The 18,216-nt window shown below is 42.4% G+C and overlaps 1 protein-coding gene across 1 annotated transcript; it reads left to right on the top strand.

Annotated features, from left to right (window-relative positions):
• The first annotated feature begins 2,176 nt into the window (after positions 1–2,176).
• Positions 2,177–3,288, top strand: LOC108130430 (uncharacterized). Its single transcript, XM_017248844.3, has one exon. It carries the CDS (start codon positions 2,272–2,274, stop codon positions 3,253–3,255), a length of 984 nt encoding a protein of 327 aa, XP_017104333.2. The 5' UTR covers positions 2,177–2,271; the 3' UTR covers positions 3,256–3,288.
• Positions 3,289–18,216: the final 14,928 nt, after the last annotated feature.

The raw sequence follows: 18,216 nt of genomic DNA, 5'->3' as shown, positions 1-18,216 counted from the left end.
TTGGAAATTACTTTAAAGATGTTACTGGTAGAAGTGTGGATTCGTTTGATTTTCCATTTGTTGCTAGCGGCAATTCTTTTTCATTCAATCACACTTTCCCAGCGCCATGGAAATAAGCATTAAAATAGCTTATGTCCTCATGCATGAATAATTGAATTACCACCGAGTCTTGGGTGTTGGCGTAAAAAATAAATTTCAATTAATGCCCGATACATTATGAACAGCCTGAACAGGTGCGAACAACGGCCTTTAATCATAATGTTCGATGTGTGGCAGGATTTAAAGCCAGATTCGTGGGGGAATACGTTAACACGTATACGCCGTGGGGTACAGCGGGCGACAAAAGGACTCGAAACTGAAAGCCATGGCAGCGATGTGGAACCCCGCTCCAATACCCGGCATTGTCCTCTGCTTCTTGTGCACTTGGCTTCTTCCTTAATGGCTCAGGAGCATTTATGGTAGCATTTATCGGAGCTGGGATTTCTTCTTTTTCTGGCGAGCTACAGCCAGCTTCCAACATTGCCAAAAATTTATTAGCCCGCTGATTTATTTGTTCAATTGCATGTCGCACGGTTGGCAGGCCACGGTTTTGATGTGGGTACGTGACCTCCATGGCGTTTTATTTTTAACGCCTCACTGCGAGACTTTTAAATTAAATGTTCATTTTGGGGCCCCCGTTACTCACCAGGTTATTTTATATTTAACTTCGACTTAAGCGTAACCACTGCCTCTTAGCTATTGCTTTCAATAATTTAGGCACATGAACTCTGTTCCCAAGGGTTGAGGTCTATAATTACAAACACCTGTGAGCCTCGCAAGGCCCGTAAAGTCCGTCCTTTTTGCATAATTTATCGAGAGCTCCTATTATTAGCCTTTCGAGATAATTGAATAGGTTGACGATTTGGACGGAAGCCTGATTTTTCACAAGGCAAAAGAAGCTCATGTTGTATTAGTGAACATTTCTGCTGGAACATTCTTGGCATTAATTGAATAAAGAGCTTACCTTGTTCTTTCTCGGTACTCGAATGTGTCAAGTATTCCAAAAATATTCAATCAATTGTCAGTCTTTACCGTCGACGACGGCTTAGTTATTCGAAATCTCTTCCATGACAACGTTTTAATTGGCATTATAATTATCGACATTTTGACCGTTACCTAATGGAAGACATTAAAAATTAATCAAAGATTTAATGAAATTCGCAAAAGGGCAACGCGAAAGCAAAAGGCTAACGTTCTAAAGGAATAATTAAAATTTCGGCTTACAATTACACTCTATTTATAACGCACTCCCCTATTAATTTCTCGTTAGAAAGGTTACTTTAAATTGGTCTTTGCATTCAAAGGTCAGTCATTCGGAACTTTCCTGAGGATACCTCATATATCCTAAGCTTTTCTTGTGATGGTTATTCTTATATTTTCACTGTCCGTTCAATCTCTTTAAACTTCTTATTGTTTGCAAGTGGCATGTTCATTGATTGATAGACATTTCTAGGGCTTTCCATGCCAAAGCTTATTACGTCAGTAATCTGGCGACAAAATATTATCAAATACGGCCAAACAGCAGTAACTTCTATGTTTGCGTAAGCAGGACTTATTGTTCGAGGAGTCGTGTTGTAATCGATGATTGGGGATTACTTTGAATCGCCCAAAAGCAGGGTAATCTCTGACACAATCGAGCAATATTGTAAAGCATCATTGTTCCGTTTCTGTGTCCCGGCGAAGGACAAACTTTATGACTTTTGTGCCGACTCATGTTTATTTAATGCCCGACTTGCTCTTGGCTTGACTTTCGGTGGTGTTTGCGGATCCTTCGGCACGTGTTGGCTTTTCAGCGCCAAAGCCTAATTAAAATTCAGCCTAAATAAAAGCCAGCCGCCCACAAAAAGACCCCGAAAGTTGGCCATCCCGCCTCCAGACGGACACAAGTACATATGTAAACAGAGGCTCAGGTGTACCGCCATCCTAATAGGTGTGGTGACGGTCCAGCACGTGTCATTGATTAGCACTCCTGGCTCGACAGCTGGCCGTCGTAATTCCTATTAAATATGCATGAGCCCCACTGGGAGGACTTCCCAGGACATTATTTTAGAAATGAGCAATTGCAAATGCATTGAAATACGCATGCTATTTTTATGGGCTCTCTCTTATTTCATTTGTTTCAGTGTTTATACATTGACTTGCTAATCAAAAACACAAACATAACTAAACAAAAACAACAAAAAAATGTAATATACATGCATATACCACCCTGTGCCACATCCATGGAGGAAAATGATCAGTCGGAGTCCTGGTACAAGGCCGAGGGGCCAAAACTCTGGTTCTCCGGCTAGGACAACAGAAATACCCCTGCTAGAATTCCCCAACCCTGCGTCGCGAAATTTAGATTTGCCATTACCATATTCGCCATTACTGCCTCTTGCTGACCAAGCATCTGGTCCTAGTCCAGGATCCTCTCGCCTTCAGGAAAGAGAGCCACGAGTTGCGTCATCAAGTGCATCAATGGAGCCCCCAGAAAGGCGCTTTTGTCGGCCTTGTTACATGACGTCGAAGGCCCGCCACCTGACCAAGGTCTATGCGATGCTCATCATCCTCTTGGGAGCCGCCTTCGCCCAGCTGCTGACCATGCGCTACCTGGACTTTGACTTCGGGAAGGTGGTGAGCAACGCCTTGGCCAGCACCTCGTGGATGTTGATGGCTCTCGTCTGCTTTATGATCCTCGCCTGCGTGAACCTCACCAATACATGCCCGATTAACTACTTCTTGGCCGTCGCCATAGTTGAGTCTACTGTGTGCTTCATGGCTTGTGAGCGATGGAGCAAGTTGACCTACACAGGGTGCGTTGTCATCATTACCATGGTCGTGCTGATCAACATCTTGCTTCATATCTTGGGAATATTTTTGCCGTTGAAGCTACAGCCTGGAGCTGTGGCTGTCTTGGTTATAACCATACTTTACATCATAATTGTTGCCACCATTTTTATTATCGTCTATTTTAATGGCAATATCTACTTGCTGCGGTACTTCTCGATGATCAGCCTGGCATATTCGTGCATCATAGTCCAGTTTACGGTTACCGTGGTACACCAACGGCGGGTGGACTTTCTGACCCGAAACGACTACGTCCTGCAGGCCACAATCCTGGCCTTTCTTTGTGTTTACATGTGTCATGCCTCCATTGTAGTGATTCGCTTCGGTCAGTTTTTAGTAGATCAAACTAGTTTCCAACACCATCATTTTATTTCATTTGATTTTTAAAAAGAAGACCCTGTAGACCATTAAATGCATTGTTTTGGTCTAGTTTTTGTTGGGAACAGACACACAATTATACAACCACTCCTGGCACCAAACAAACAACTTGCGGCCACGTTAATAATGAGCTCATTCGTCAAGGCAGCCAGCTAGATGCTGGTATTTTTTTAAGTTTTTTTTCCACAATCCGCCTGGGCTTGAATAGTTTTCAACCTATTTTTAGGGAATTAGAAGCAATTCCACTTGAATAGAATTTATGAAATTAGCATAAGATGAACCCAAAATGAAGTTTACAGTCTTGAGTGCGTTTCGGGCTTTTGCAGGTTCACTGAAGCGTAAAAACGGGGAATATACAAGGAACAATATTTTTACAGAGCCAAAAAGGGATCTGGCAAATGGACAAACACCGGAAAGCGTGGGGGCTACAAGCCTGGGGAATTATTTATTTACTTTTATTTTGGCCGCGGGTAGCTTTCTGTTTCCCTTTGTCCGACTTCTCGGTGTAATCGGCTAGAAGGCTTAGATAAAACCCGAACCGGCCACAAAGGAGCTTGTCGCCAAGAGCATCTACATAGAGAGGACTACATACCCATATGCAAACAGCCAACTGGACATGGAGTCGATAGCCGGAATCCGGATTTTGGACACAAGGCCAGCACACGAAAGAAAAAAGAAATGTGAAAAAGCGAATTGTTTAAAGACAAATCTAAAGCATATTTTGGGGTCTTAAGTTAAGTAGAATTACTGTGCGTCACGACAACATTTTGTCTTAATTTCTGTACATAAGAATAAATCAGCATCTTTAGTAGCTTATTCATAGTCATCAAGTTAGATCGTTTCATTTGACCCTGGTAATTTGGCTAACAGATAACTTGGCTGGAAAGCAGTCGTTATCCCCATCCTGCGCCCAAGAAGTGGTGTATGAAATGATATTAATCATTGGCTGCATCACCGTATCCTTTTGTCTCGGCCGTTTGTCCTGGGCACATGTGACATCTGTGGAATTTCGTAAAGTTCTTTTTGCAAATGCCACTCCCGACAGGAGTCCCGAGGACAAGGCCATTTGCCTCGGCCCATTATGCAGAGTTTTGTCTTGTTTTTGTGGCAGGATGCAGACAGGCAGACAAATGTATCTTTGAATAACGAGAAGCGAATCAGCCGAGACATCAAATTAATTCGCAAAATTGTTCATTTGTTTGAGGCATGCTAGGGGCGCGCCACGTCAGAGGGGGATTTTGGGGAAATCTGCAGCAATTTGTTTTACAAATGCCGGACTCAATCACTCAGCCTGCGTCCTGTCTATCCTGTTTTCTGAGCTGCTCCCCATTTTGCCCTTCTATTGGTCCCTGTCAACGCTGTGAACTCACCGCAACGATGCCGTGAAATCAACTTTGCAATATAGTCAGCCAAACGAAGGATATGAAAAGGAAAAGGGCAGGATACAGGAGCAACTTGGGTCCCTAGGGATAGCTGCCATAAAAAGTGAAAGACTTCAATAGTTCCGAGTTAGTTGGGTCAGGGAGGAAAGGTAGGGAGACTGGCAGACTGAAACCAGGGGGAACTAAAGTTAGTTGCCAACTATTTGACAAATGTCAGACAAGGATTCCTCGAGACAGGCGCAGAGGCGAGATGAAAGCTGAAATTCACTTTCCCCCGGGCCTTCGCAGCCTTCAGGGAATCTGGTCTAGTTGGCTTACGTGGACTGCATTTCACAACAAACTTTGCTTGCTTTACACACATGTCCTTTGAAGTGACGAGGAAAACAACAATTTTAAAGCATTTATGTTTCATAAAGGAAACAAATCATTTTAAAGACAAATTGATGGGCCCAATAGTCTCTGCCAGAAGCAATATAAGCTAACTAAGAAAAAAAATGTTAAAATATTTAGCTGAGGTTCTTGTTCAAATAAAAATTGTACTTATGCCGGAAGTAAATATTTCCCACCTCGTAGAATTCAAACTCTCGGAGAATGGCAACTTGTTTGACAATTTTATTAGATTTTGAAAATTTTCTTCTACAAATCGATATCTGTCCTCCATCTCTTGGACCCCTTAGCCTCTTCATCCCGCGGCAAACTTTGTTAATATATCTAAACTTGTTCAATCTAAATTTAGATGGTAACTGAAACATCATTTGCACAGCACAATTAAAACTTTAACGATTATATGTTTGTCTTGCCAAATTGATGGGCCCGCGGAAACTTTTCAAATACCAAATTCTTGGCCGTCCACGCTTTCGTCCTTGTCTTAGGACTCTCCGTCGCAAAATGGCGAATTTGGGATTCCCAACATCAATATCAATATTGACTTAAAGTTGGCGACTGTTGTGAGTGCCTGCGGGCCGATTGTGGCCTTCAATTTGGGCCTTTAATTGCCAGAGACTTAAGCCAAAGGACTTCGCAGCCTGAGTTTTGAGAAATGAGCTTAATCAGCCGTAGCTAGGGATTCCGCCATCCTGATTGCCACATGGTAGCAGGTGAGATTTACCAAGGATTGGCGCCAGCCCTCGAAAGTGGGTTTGACAAATTAAAACTCTCGACTGTCTCCGAGAGGCTTAGTTGTCAGCTCTACACTTTTGTCATTTGTTTGCTGTTGTTTTCTGTTGTTATTTCGTGGGTGGCGTGATAAAAGAGAAACTTGAAAGTAGCTAGGGGCAAACCTTTCCATCTTGAGTTGAGAGTGTTGGGCTTATAATTGCGTAACTCTACTTGGCTTAGAAACGGGAAGAAGGATATACTTGGATGGGGGCCCTAATCATGGGTATATGTGCCGTACTTCAAGGGTATTTCCTATCAGGATCTGAATCCTATTTTAGAGCTACGCCCTTTATGGTGTATAAAAGACAGAAAGATACTTATTTAATATTGGCAACTTAAACTTAATTGGCTGTGCCTCTTCGAAATGAGAACGATGTTTAACGTGAATTTAATCCTTCCATGAAGTCCAATTAGCAAACTTTACTTTCAAGAGTCCTTGTAAATTTCAATGCGCATCCACGCACTCTCCGACGTTTACGACCAATTTAGTTTTATCAGTTGCAAAAGGGACCCCCAAAAAGTATGCAACAAGTCCGGCCAACTAGGTTCCTGGCTGTGCCTGCGATTCCCCTTTGACCCCGTTTTGACCGCTCGGCACTACTTCAGAGGGGCTTTCGGATCCCACCACTCCCATCTGACCAAATATAACTTAATGACTTCACATCATCTAGCCGAAATTAGTTTGGGCAACGGAGAGCCCCAAAAACTTGCGCAACAGCCGCCGGCCTTCCTCGCTCCGGGGCAGGAAGGAAAGGGGCGTTAAACCTTAATTTGACAGCCGGCTGGGCCAGGAAAAACCGAAGTGAAATAAACTTGTCCGAGGAGATTTAATTAAGCACTGACGAACGGAGATTGTGGCCTGACGTTTGGCGATGAAATGCGGCCTGTGTTTGTGGTTGCTCCCAGGACCCGATCCCATCGCCCCACATCCACATCCACATGCCAGATCCCTGATCCCTTTTGCTCATCCTGCGTCGACAAGCCTGTTGACATTTGAAGAGTCACCAAGGCAATATTTAGTTTTATGCTCTTGAAACAACATTTTGGCGTGGCTTAATGAACGGCCAGACAAGTGGAATCTAGAGCTGCCGGAGCAGCCGAATCTTATCACTTTCAAGCTAAATATTTTATTTAAATTTTATAATAAAAATAGATCTGTCAGATATAACATAAACATATTTTAGAAAAACCTAAATATTTTAAGTCTTTTATGTAGAATATGTATATGTATAATAAAACCCGGTGGGAATAAATTGATTGGAAAATTAGTCTTTATGGGAAATTTATTACTGACAACACTGTCGCAGCGGCGGGGCGTCTGTCATATGTGACCCCCCTGCAAAGTCGTTTGAAGGACGTCGTCTGATACCAGGATCCCATTTCAGCCTGACTTGCTCCTTGCTCTACAAACACATGCATAACAATTAAGCGCCACCGTCCAGTCCTCCCAATTGCAACATAATAAGTGGAAAATACACATCTTTGGGGGCCCATATATCCCATACATAACATGTATATATTTTTGCAGATTCCCACAAGGGAATGACCACCCACGTAACCCATCCGCCGTGTGTGCAAATATTGGAACTGTTCGGCGGGCGGTCCATTGTGCTTAGACGTGCCACGACCCGTGCCCCGGCGGGTGGCAGGATATTATTTTTGTTTATTTTACTTCAATTTTGGAACGAGTTGGTGCTCTAACTACCATTAATGGTGTTGGTAATTGCCTTCGTTTATGGCTATAACAGGCGGGAGGACAGTCGAGTCTTTTATGGGCATTGATTTCTTAATAATTGCCTGAAAGTTTGTATATTTTATCCCTACTTTGTAGTGAATTCTGAGTTGAGTTTCGTACATCCCAAGCCTAGCCAAAATTGCGCTTTAAGCTTGTATTCCAAACACTTTCAATACCTTTGGTAATATTCTTGTCAGGGCGTGTGCAACATGAACCAATTGTCAAAAACTACTTCAGCATTTCACTCGAAATGGCGTCTGGAACACGAAACACACAGGCTGCCTGAGAAAGTGCGATAAAAATATTCGTTTTTTGTGACTCAACAATGCCTCGAGTCTCAAGCGATTTTATTTTTAGTCAAGTTTATCTGCACTTGAGATATGCAGGAGCGTGAAAGGAAAATAATTGCCAGCGGAGCAATCACATTTCTGTCAGCCGGGAGGATAAGCTGATTAATTGTTGAACTTTTTTTGAATACCTATAAGATGACAGTTGAGCCCCTGACACATATGACAAATCTCGTAAGAACCCTGCATTATAAACATGTACGGAATGTATTAATGGACTTTTTGCATGAATTTCTTTCGTGTGGGCCACGTGACGTATACGCAATGTGCAGCCGTCTGTTTAATGATGCGCTGGCTTAATCCTGGCATACATACACACAAGCACACGCACAGGGATATCCAGAGGACACACACCCCCACAGAACTCTTGCAGAGACAATGGAGAGAGGATATAGCAATGTCAGCAGCTGTCAGACTCGTTTTGAAGTTTTATATTTCATCAAATGCTGCCACATGTCGCATCCGGATGAGGGCTTTTCAACTCTCCGCTTTCACTTTCCCAGGCTTCGCTTTCTCGGCGACTCTCTTTCTCTCTGTGATGTAAAGATTATCAAGTTGTCAGGCCCAGGGACATGCACTCTCATTGTCTGACTGCGAGTTAATCAAAAGATTAACCGAGACGTCGGCTGTTGTAAACAACTAGGACCAAAAATTTAATTAAATATTCTCCACCGTCTGCAGCCGAAATAAAAGAAAAAAGCAAAAGCCACGAAGTGAATAGAAGCATTTTCTACCCAGTACGAGTCAGGCCCTCATTTGAATTTTAAACAATAAATAGAACTAGAAATTTTATTAAAACCTTTAAAAGACAGTAAAGCATTCTAAAATTCGATCAAGGTAATCCGCTTAAGGATCGAGTTTAAATCGGTAAAGAAAAATCATCGCTGTGGGCGATCCATACATATGTGTTTCTCCATTTTCATGGGAATTATTGGAAAAACTGACCAAAAGTCAGAGGCTTTAATTAATGGGAAATCGATCCACGATTCTATTAAGGAATTTTGGTAAAAATTGTCAAAAATACAGACTGTGGGCTGTATAGGAAGCACCTCAATATGTGTTAAAAATCAGTAAAATTTGAGCTGCCAGAAAAAGCTTGCGTCCTGACGGGTCTAACCTGCCCAACAAACGCACTCGGTATCTAAGAACCACCCAAAATAAATCACCAAGGGCGACAAAAACAAGGACTGGGAACAAAGTGAAAAAAACGCAACAAGGAGGGAGCAAACATCACGCTCAGTTTTTATCTTTCGGCCTTTGTCGTCTTCACTTCACTTTGCGCGAATTTCGCGCTTGTTAAACATTTTATTCGCTTGGCTGCAACGTCCGTTTGCATTGCCACGCCCACGCCCCATGTCTGCCCTTGGCCACAAATATGTAGTATAAACTAAAACATGGTCAGAAAACAATAATTTCAGGTGGGTCTTCTGAAGTCTATTTCAGGTCTTCTGAAGTCTACTGTTGAAAACACCGCCTTAATTTTGATCGGTGATTGAACACATTCGGTATCTTTGAGTGAGCTATTTGTACCTCTGATAGCTGCGGGGTTAAAGTTTTCTAGTTTTGGCTAAAGGAAAGGAACCTTAAAAGTTTATACCCAAAATGTAACTAAAGTTTCCCAACAGCGCATAATCAAATGCAAACAAAACGTGCAAAATTTGGCCATTGCGAAAATTTGATGCTGCATCTGCAGGATTTCGCCCGAGTATCTCACGCAGCCCCATCAGGCTGCAGGATCCATGTGTGTCCGTGTTGATGACGTGCCAACTCTTGTGTCAGGAAAAACTGTTAACTGCAGCCCGTGTTTGCTCTTACTTTTGCTCTCAACCGGGCTAAAACAGTCAGCTGCCACCCGAGGGTCATGGAATTCGAAATTCGGTTTGTAGATACTAGCGAAATAAATCCACAAATCCCCGTTCTCTCGTATGCTGCCACAGAATTAAAGATATAGTTTTCCTCTTAAGAAGAATTAATACTTTCATTTTCCACAAATTAGACGGTATTTTTCAGTGTAGCTTATCCCTTATTAAATTCAAATATCAAAATATAATTGGCTTTAAAATTCGACTTCCACCTAAACAAATTCAAGTCATCCTTCTTGGGAAGCACGTGTAGCTGATTAGCCTGTCGGGCTGTGGACATGAAAATATTACACAAATCGGGGAGAAACAAACAAACCGAAACAGGGTGACTGTGCCGGCCAACTTAAGTCGAAGTCGAAGGCCACCTGACCGATGTCCAAACATTTACACACACACTTGACTTGGGACATCGGCAAAGGTCCTGGACACCTTTTTTCCACTCAATTGCCTTTTGAGCAGCGGTTTCCCGACTCATTATTTATTTATATGAGTATGTGGGTACCGGCCACCGAATGTCAAGTGGGAATTGCAAAAGGCCCGATACGAAGCCTGAAAAATGGCAAGGCTTTTGCACTGATTGCCCACTCAATGGAGAAAATGACGGTGTGGTAGAACGCTCTACATAATCAGGCTTTCAATCTATAAGTGCTTGAATTTAATAATATGAAATATGAATTTAATAATGTGAGTAATAATAGTTATATGTCTTGACTCTAGAGTATCTAAAATCCCTGTAGAATCTCCTTTCCTTTATATTTTACTTTGTATTTCATTTGTTTCCCAATTAATCTTCGCCTATGGCGTTTGCTCGAAAGTATAACTGACAGAACTCCCGTCTGGGGCCGAAAAGGACGAAGCTTCTTCCGTTGCCACAGGATATGCCCATACATCATTTAATGCCAGCGCTTGATTTACGGCCTTCAGATGAAGTATACGCACCGATGTCCGAAAAGCAGGAAGCAAACTGAAAACCGAGTACAATTAAAACGAGTGCTTCCGCCAGGGCTTTAAGGTTAGTAATTATTTTATGCCGGAGCGGCCCAAGGGTTATACAATTTACATAATTCGCTTTATTTATTTTGATTCCCCAATTAGCCTCCCGAATCACGGATCAGGCCAACACCTGCTGTGGCCGAGTTTCGGGTTTTGATTTGACAAATACCGTTTAAATGCTGAATCGCTGCGCAATTACAAACATTTCCCACTCCCAAGCATTTTCTTGAATTGAAAAAACCGATGGGGGAAATCGCACAGAAGCGGGCAAGGAATTTCCTTTTCTATTTGCGATTCCGACGTGATCTCCAGCCAGAGAGGCGTGACTGAAGGCAGGGAGCTTTGGTTGGAGGAGGCTGGGACTATGATTTGGCGGCGGGGGTGGTCCTGGCCAAGTTAGGAGGGCCGGGGGCATTAAACAAATACAAAATCTCGCTCCCTCCCTTGCTTAACTAACTGTGCAAATGATGGCAACTGTTATGGAATCTAAATTAGGAAGTGTCGCTGCAACATTTTTAGACTTCCCTTTAATTAAACTTCACATGCAGTTTTCTAAGAAAAGTCTAGAGACTGTATACTTTGTTTTCGGGAGCTGGGCTGGGTATCCTTGGAATTCAGTGACTTTGTTTTTTTTATTGTTCCTCAACTTATGCAAATCCTTTCAGATGCGACGAATCCATTTATGCAAATATTAAGCTCAACAGCTTTCAAATAATGCGGCTTTTATGCAAAAGAAAAATAGAATTAACCAGTTGGGGCTAAAGGGGAAAAACAAACTTTAATATAAGAGGTTGAGGTATAAATAATTTAATGCTCAATCGAACTATATGGTAACTTCCAAGAGTTGCTAAGAGGTAAACTTTTAAATTATATCTCATTTTTATCCAAATCGCTCATCCCTCGGCGTATCGGGTTCTTTTTCAGCCCAAATAGACACATTTATAGCCGTATTTCCATCGAAGCTCCCTCCACCGCTCTGTTCTTCTCAATTTCATAAACAAATATATAAAATTTAGTCTTCATTAACAAGCTCCGAAAATACGCACATCAAAGAAATCAAAAGAATCCCGAGCTCGGTCCTATTTTATTTTTGAGCTTCTTGTTTTCGTTTCGTTCTCGTATTTTACATTTAAATGTTGACTGCGTGACGTCAATAGCAGTTTGTTTTTTGGACGATTTCTGATATTATTTGTAATTTTTTTTCAGCTCCACGCCTTTGTCAGCCAAAAGACACTTGGTGGGTGAGGGAAGCCTTGTTATTTTTTTGGCCAAAAATATAAACTGTCAGAATATCCTGGCGAAATACAAAACGAATCTGTGAAGCAATCTCTTTTGTTTGGTATTTTTAGTCGTTCTGGGGACGACTGTTTTGCCTTTTTTGTTTTTGCCGCAATCTGATTATGGTATATCCTAGGAATATCCTGTGTACCCAGTGTCAGTGTCAACTGCTTGGCTAATTAAAATGCAAACTTTCTGGACCAAGTTGTGCCATGTGAGAAGTGCTCTTGGGGGACAAAGCTGAAGCCTTAATTAACTGTCGATTTGGGGGCTTTATGGTCTGTGACTTTTGCCAAGCGGTTTCGACCAAGTTTTGTGTCTCTCGCCACTAAAAGTTGGCCAAACTGCCATGAGACGCCCCCTCTTTGTGAAGTTTGGATGTTTGGATGTTCTTCCAGTGGTCATTTATCTTGCCCACTTCTTCGAAACATTTTCTGGCGAAAAGAAAAAGGGCTCATTTGGGCTCACTCAGATAGACATTGACCAGTCCATTTGGCCATGTCAATTTATCTGCGTTTTGGCCCATCGATCTGGCCATTACATCTGAAGTGTTATGGTCCGGTCGTCGGCACGTAACATGGGTATATCGGACTCTAATGGAGCGGAAGCCAGTCGGATAAGCATTGCTTAGTAAATTCAATTAAAGTTCCAGCTCCGAGCTGCATCTCAAAAGAGGTAAATTACCATTTTTAAAGAGCCTTTACATTTTAAAAATATTCCCCAACTTTTGGTATTGTTGGACTCTTGGTACTTAGCCGTTGCCATGGCCTGCAGTTGGCCTCCATTTTTGACTAATTAAATTTGCAAAAGCTTCTGTTTGGACAACAGTATCCTTTTAGTTTTTAGAACCCTCATTTCCTGTCCCTCCTCTGGACTCTGGTCTTCGAATGACCTCTTGGCCGTTCTTCTAATTAGTCTAGCACAAATTTTTGTTATTTTAAGCTACTCTGGGCAGCTGACCTCAGTTTGTATACATATTTAGTAGCCAAGTTCTTTCAGGGATATGGCTATAAGCCTGTATCTGCCCTCTTCAACTCCTTAATGCAACAAGTGGAGGACTTTCTAGCAATGGCAAAGGTAAGACAACCCGACTTTTGGTCGGAGGAGCTTCGGGCCATTTAATACTTTCACGCTTTTCCTTTTTAACTATTTTTACCCGACAGATGGGAGGGGGTGGCGTCCGCTTTAAGCCGCATTCCCCTTCAGCTAAATGAGCAAGAAAGTGAAAAATGCGCCAGGGCAGAGAAGCTCTAATTATTCACGGTGGAGTCCTTAGGAGCTCACTATCTTGGAGAACAAGGACTGCGAAAATTTGCATTTTGGTCATAATCAATTTCGGGTAAGCACCCGGGGGACTCGTTCAGGAGACGTGACAAATTTTTATCGCCTGCCGGTTTTGCCCAGGAGAAATTTTAAAAGGATTTGGCCCTCATTCCGCCCTGAGCTTCTTGGGACGTCTTTATTGGCCACCTTACTTTCAAGTGCCGCTGTGCCGCAATTCGAATGAATTGCCGGGTTTGCAATTCCGCTTGTCATGTGGGGGAATTATTTCATTTAATTAATGCCTTTTATGTATTTCCGGGAGCTGCCAAAACTTCGCGGAAAACTGTGTGGAAAACAGGCTGGAAACTGCGCCCCCATCTAGATGTTTGATGGCAAGGCCGACACTTCTCCGATTCACATTCGGATCCGGATCGTTTGCCCTTTTATGATCCCATCAAAAGGCGCGCAATTAAGCCGCTTATGTTGCAAAAAGAGGCTGCCGGAAAAAAATAATAAAAACAGGGCTTCTCTTATGAATGGCAATGGGTGTGCCTGCCTGGAGTCGGTGGCCTGCTAAGCTCGCAATTTGTCAAATTAAGTTTACGACTCTGTCCTGGCACAAAGCATTCCACATTTCACATTTCAATCACACAAAAACGCAAATTGCGTGTCGAACAAAATGAGGACCAAGCCCGGCCGACACTTCAACTCCTTCCTCTGGCCTGGCTTTGAGGCCGCCTTGTTTTTGTGTCGCAGGGAAAGCATTTAAAACGCTTAATTTATGCCCGTGGTGCTCCAGAAACCTCCTCACTCCACCAAGGAACCTCGTAAAATATCAGCAGGCTTTCGGAGGGCTGAACAAATTGAATTATGTCGACTTTGCCGACGATTTGACGGTGTGTCGTCTGGCTGGGAAGGATTGGATGGAATTTTTTAGGGACTATTGCACTGCTCTTAAATGGGATTAATAAAAACAAATATATGTCTTCAAGCGTGAAGAAATTTAAGTGGAGCCTTAAGTACTTCCGTTTCATTCCATACATTCACTCCACCTCCAACAGAAAGCACAAATACATATATGTATGTTTGATTATGGCCTTAAATTTTAGTGCAAAGTGTAGTGCAAAATGTAAAGGAGCTGGTTTGGGATTCACGACTCAATGGTTTCCTTTTCATACTTTTACAGCTTTCAAGGCTGCTGCTCCTGCCGGCAGGACACATTGTGGGCCCCGTTGAGGTTTGCTTTGTTGAGGTCACAGCATGGTTGGCTGAAAAAAATATCCAGTCTCAAAAGTTGGCAAAGTTACGAACGTTTATTAAAATCAGGCAACAAATTTTTTCGCCCCAAAAAGGAAAAATTGATTGGGAAAAGCCGTACTGAAGGGCAATTGTCCGTAACCTTGAAGAACATTGATGTTCTACTTCTGTGCGGAAAGCCCTGTCTATTAAATTTGGTAAACACATCCAGCTGCACGTGAGGCAATCTCAGGTGCTTTGTCAATTATTCTGTTGGCCAAGGTTTTAGTTTGTTTTTGGTTTGTCACGTTTGCAGCGTAAATTTGCATACACATGAATGTGAATCCTGGGCCAGAACCCAGATGGTTAGAATATTCCTAATCCTGCCCGCTTCTGCAGCACACACTCACACCCATTGAGGTCTCACCTAATTGCCTTTTTGGCCAAAATGGCTTAGGCCAAAGTTGTTGATGACGCAGGTGGAGATGGCCGTCTCGATGGGGGCTGGAAAGAGCATCGTTAATGGGAAAGACGCCAAGTTTACACGGTGCCAACATAAATACCCATTCCTCGCAGCCATCCCCTCTCTTCCTGTGGCACGCCCCTTAGCAACTTAAATGGGGGCAGGGCATTAACGGTAAAGTTGCGAAACTCGGTGCCGGAAAACGCTGTAAAACATGTCGGGAAGAGGGGACAGAGTCCCAAGTGAAAATTTGTTGCCCCTGTGGCTGGTTGTTCAAATAAAATGTAAAACACCATGTTCTACTGGCAAGGACAATTTCTATATGTGGTGATTTAAGTTGGATTTCGAGATAGGTGCCCGCTTAAACCCAGTCCGCCGCAGTCATAGCTAAAATATGCAGAGTTGCACGCCACATATCATCCATCAATCGCCCAACAAACCAGACCAGACCAGACCAGAACACTCGAATATGCTCACAGGAATGCTGAATATTGCATTTCGGATTTCGATTTTGTTGAAATTATTTTTCACGTTTTGTTGAGTTTTTTTGTACGAAGCGATAGACAGACGAGCTGACAGGCAGTCAGTCAGTCTGCCAGAGTCAGCCAAATTCGACAAAATGGTTTGGAGCAAGATGGGGTTCGATGGGGAAAATCACATCCGATGAAAAGGATAATTCTGGACTTAGATTTCGATTATGGCAAGGAGCTAGCACACGCGCACCTAAATTTTCAGCCACATAAATATTGCTAGACTAAATTTAAATGTTTTGATTAAACTTTAAAGCAAGCAAAAGGAATAATTTTCCACTTTTCGACTGTTTAAAAAGCGTAGTGAAAGTAGGGAAAGTTTCCACCGCACTTAGTTCTCGGAACTTGCACGTAAACGGTATATGTGCTCGCTCAATTTATAAAGTTTTCTGAAAGAAAGTTTTGCACTGTCCCCAACTTGGCAGGATCGTATTGTGATGGCTATTAGCTGATATCATAAACAACGCCGCACCACAACAGAGCGACAGAAAAATAACAAACGGACAAATGGAACTTCCGCACTCACTTAAGCCATGTCATTTCAATTATTTTGGCCACTTTATGCTCCGACAAGGGCCATAAACGCGCGTAAGCCGGAAATAAAAATTTCAGTTTCGGGCCAAGTAAATCCACACAAATACCTCATAAAACTGAGATGTGGGGAGATGAAGAAATTCACTAAATAAGTAAACTTAATTCGCCAAATATGTGAATAAATTTGAAACAAGACGCATTAAAAACTTGACGGCTCTCAGTCTGTTCCAGACTCTGGCGAATGGCAATTGTGGTTATAAATATTAAATCAACATTATACGCGGCTCATAAATTTACCAAACGGTAGGGAATAATAAAAAATGCGGAGAACCGAAATAAAATCAACCGCAGGTCCGTCTCGCGCACTTTGCGGCTCTCGCAGATTTATTTGGCAGCCAACATGACGTATACGCCCCGTGAACCGTCATTTAAATTGGTTTTTCCTTTTCTTCTCCGGCTATTTTTTCACTTTAAGGAATTAAAAACCGAAAACCGAACACATTGGTCCACTTTTAATTTGTCAAACGGCCGCAGTCTGACTTTATTTTCTTCGACCGTGCGGCATGTGCAATATTAAAACAATATTCACACAGTGTGTCGCCAGGATGGGCGGCCAGGATGGGGCTGGACACTCAGGGATGCATGTAAATAATAAATATGAATGCCACTGCCATCTGCAGGAGGGCTCCGGAAGGAGCTACACTGTGCCAGAGAATGCGCTTAATTAAAACAGTTTAAAGCTCTGTCAATGGGACTCTCACTGAAAAGGATAGGTAACTCCTCGAGCGTGTCTGCATGTCTCTGCCCTCGTTTTGTGGCCTTATGCTGACCTCTTGCGACGCACATTAAACGTGACCGGAGGGGAGCTTGGCTTCCCATGGAATTCTTGTGAAGCCGTAAGCTTCTTCCTTCAAGGGGATGCATCTCCAAGAGTAACGCTTTTTATTTTTGACGGAAATCTGCCTGTGAAGAGGGCAGTGACGAATATATATTCAATATATGAATGCCCTAGGCAAACTATTCCTTCAGTTTCAGGATTGGTTTTTTACAATCAAGATAATAAATAAATAATCACAACATGATTAGCTGAATCAATAGGATTTTAATCAACGTCCTGTTTTCATTGCTTAGCTAACGAATGTATCTAGAACTCATTTTCCTTTTAGGTAATTTCACTTTCCGGCAAAATAACGTTTCAAAATGCACTCGGATTAATTATGCCATCCAAAGTCAACCAGATCGTTAAGTATGCAAATAGAACGTGCTGCCACCTAAATCCCCCAGAGCTTCCTGTTACATATTTAAAGCGCTTCCCGAGTCTAATCCTTCCGACAACAATTCATTTTGGTTCGACTACGAAATAAAACCGTCTGGCTGCAAATGGGTATTTAATAGCCTTACAAAATGCTAAACAGATTTGTTCGACTGGAGCGTCTGCTATTCGAGTCGTAAAACAGAAATAATACATTTTAATGCGTTTTAATGAGCCAACGACTTACTGGCGCCTGGAAAAATTCAAGTTTTTGCCCACATATCCATTGTAGCGTGCCTGCTCATAAATATTTATGGATCGCATTTCGAATTAGATATATTGAAAAGAAACAACATTTGACTGGGCTTATCATACACCATTATTGTTATTGTTATCTTGTTTATTATGAATAAATATTCGCAATCATTTCCATCTGGCTGTTCATTTGCATTTAAAATTTTCCGAAGGCCCATTCCTACTCCCACTCGCGCCCAAGGAAATCTAATATGCCGCTCCGCCTTCAATTCCTATGAATTCGTTCCATTCAGATGAACTGTAACAGTAGGCGACTTACATTGTTTAGACATCCGCAGAGGTGTCCTGGATCCTGCCCAGGATTGTGCGTGTGGGTATGAGTGTGCGGGTGTTTCAAAGTCGGAGATAATAGACTTAGACACAACAAAACGACGGGCCCTGCCGACGCTGTCCTTGGAAACTTTTTGCATGGAAAATTAGAAAGCAAACAGAGTTTATTATTTTGATTAAACTTCTCACACAGGACCAGACTCTGCGTGGCCGTGAATGATGATAAGGCAGGATTTCGGGGGCTGTGATTTCGTTTTAAAGTCAACATTTGTGCTGTGTTGCCCTGGAGAACATTATTATTTTTGGGGCTCAGACTCATTGTCCATTGAATTTTTCAGCAGAATAAAGTTTC

Source organism: Drosophila bipectinata, chromosome 3R, assembly GCF_030179905.1.
Source record: "Drosophila bipectinata strain 14024-0381.07 chromosome 3R, DbipHiC1v2, whole genome shotgun sequence".
NCBI classification, from domain to species: domain Eukaryota; kingdom Metazoa; phylum Arthropoda; class Insecta; order Diptera; family Drosophilidae; genus Drosophila; species Drosophila bipectinata.
This window is presented reverse-complemented; position numbering and strand designations above follow the sequence as displayed.

Coding starts and splice junctions, on each gene's coding strand:
- LOC108130430 (XM_017248844.3), top strand. CDS start 2,272: ATGATCAGTCGGAGTCCTGGTACAAGGCCGAGGGGCCAAAACTCTGGT.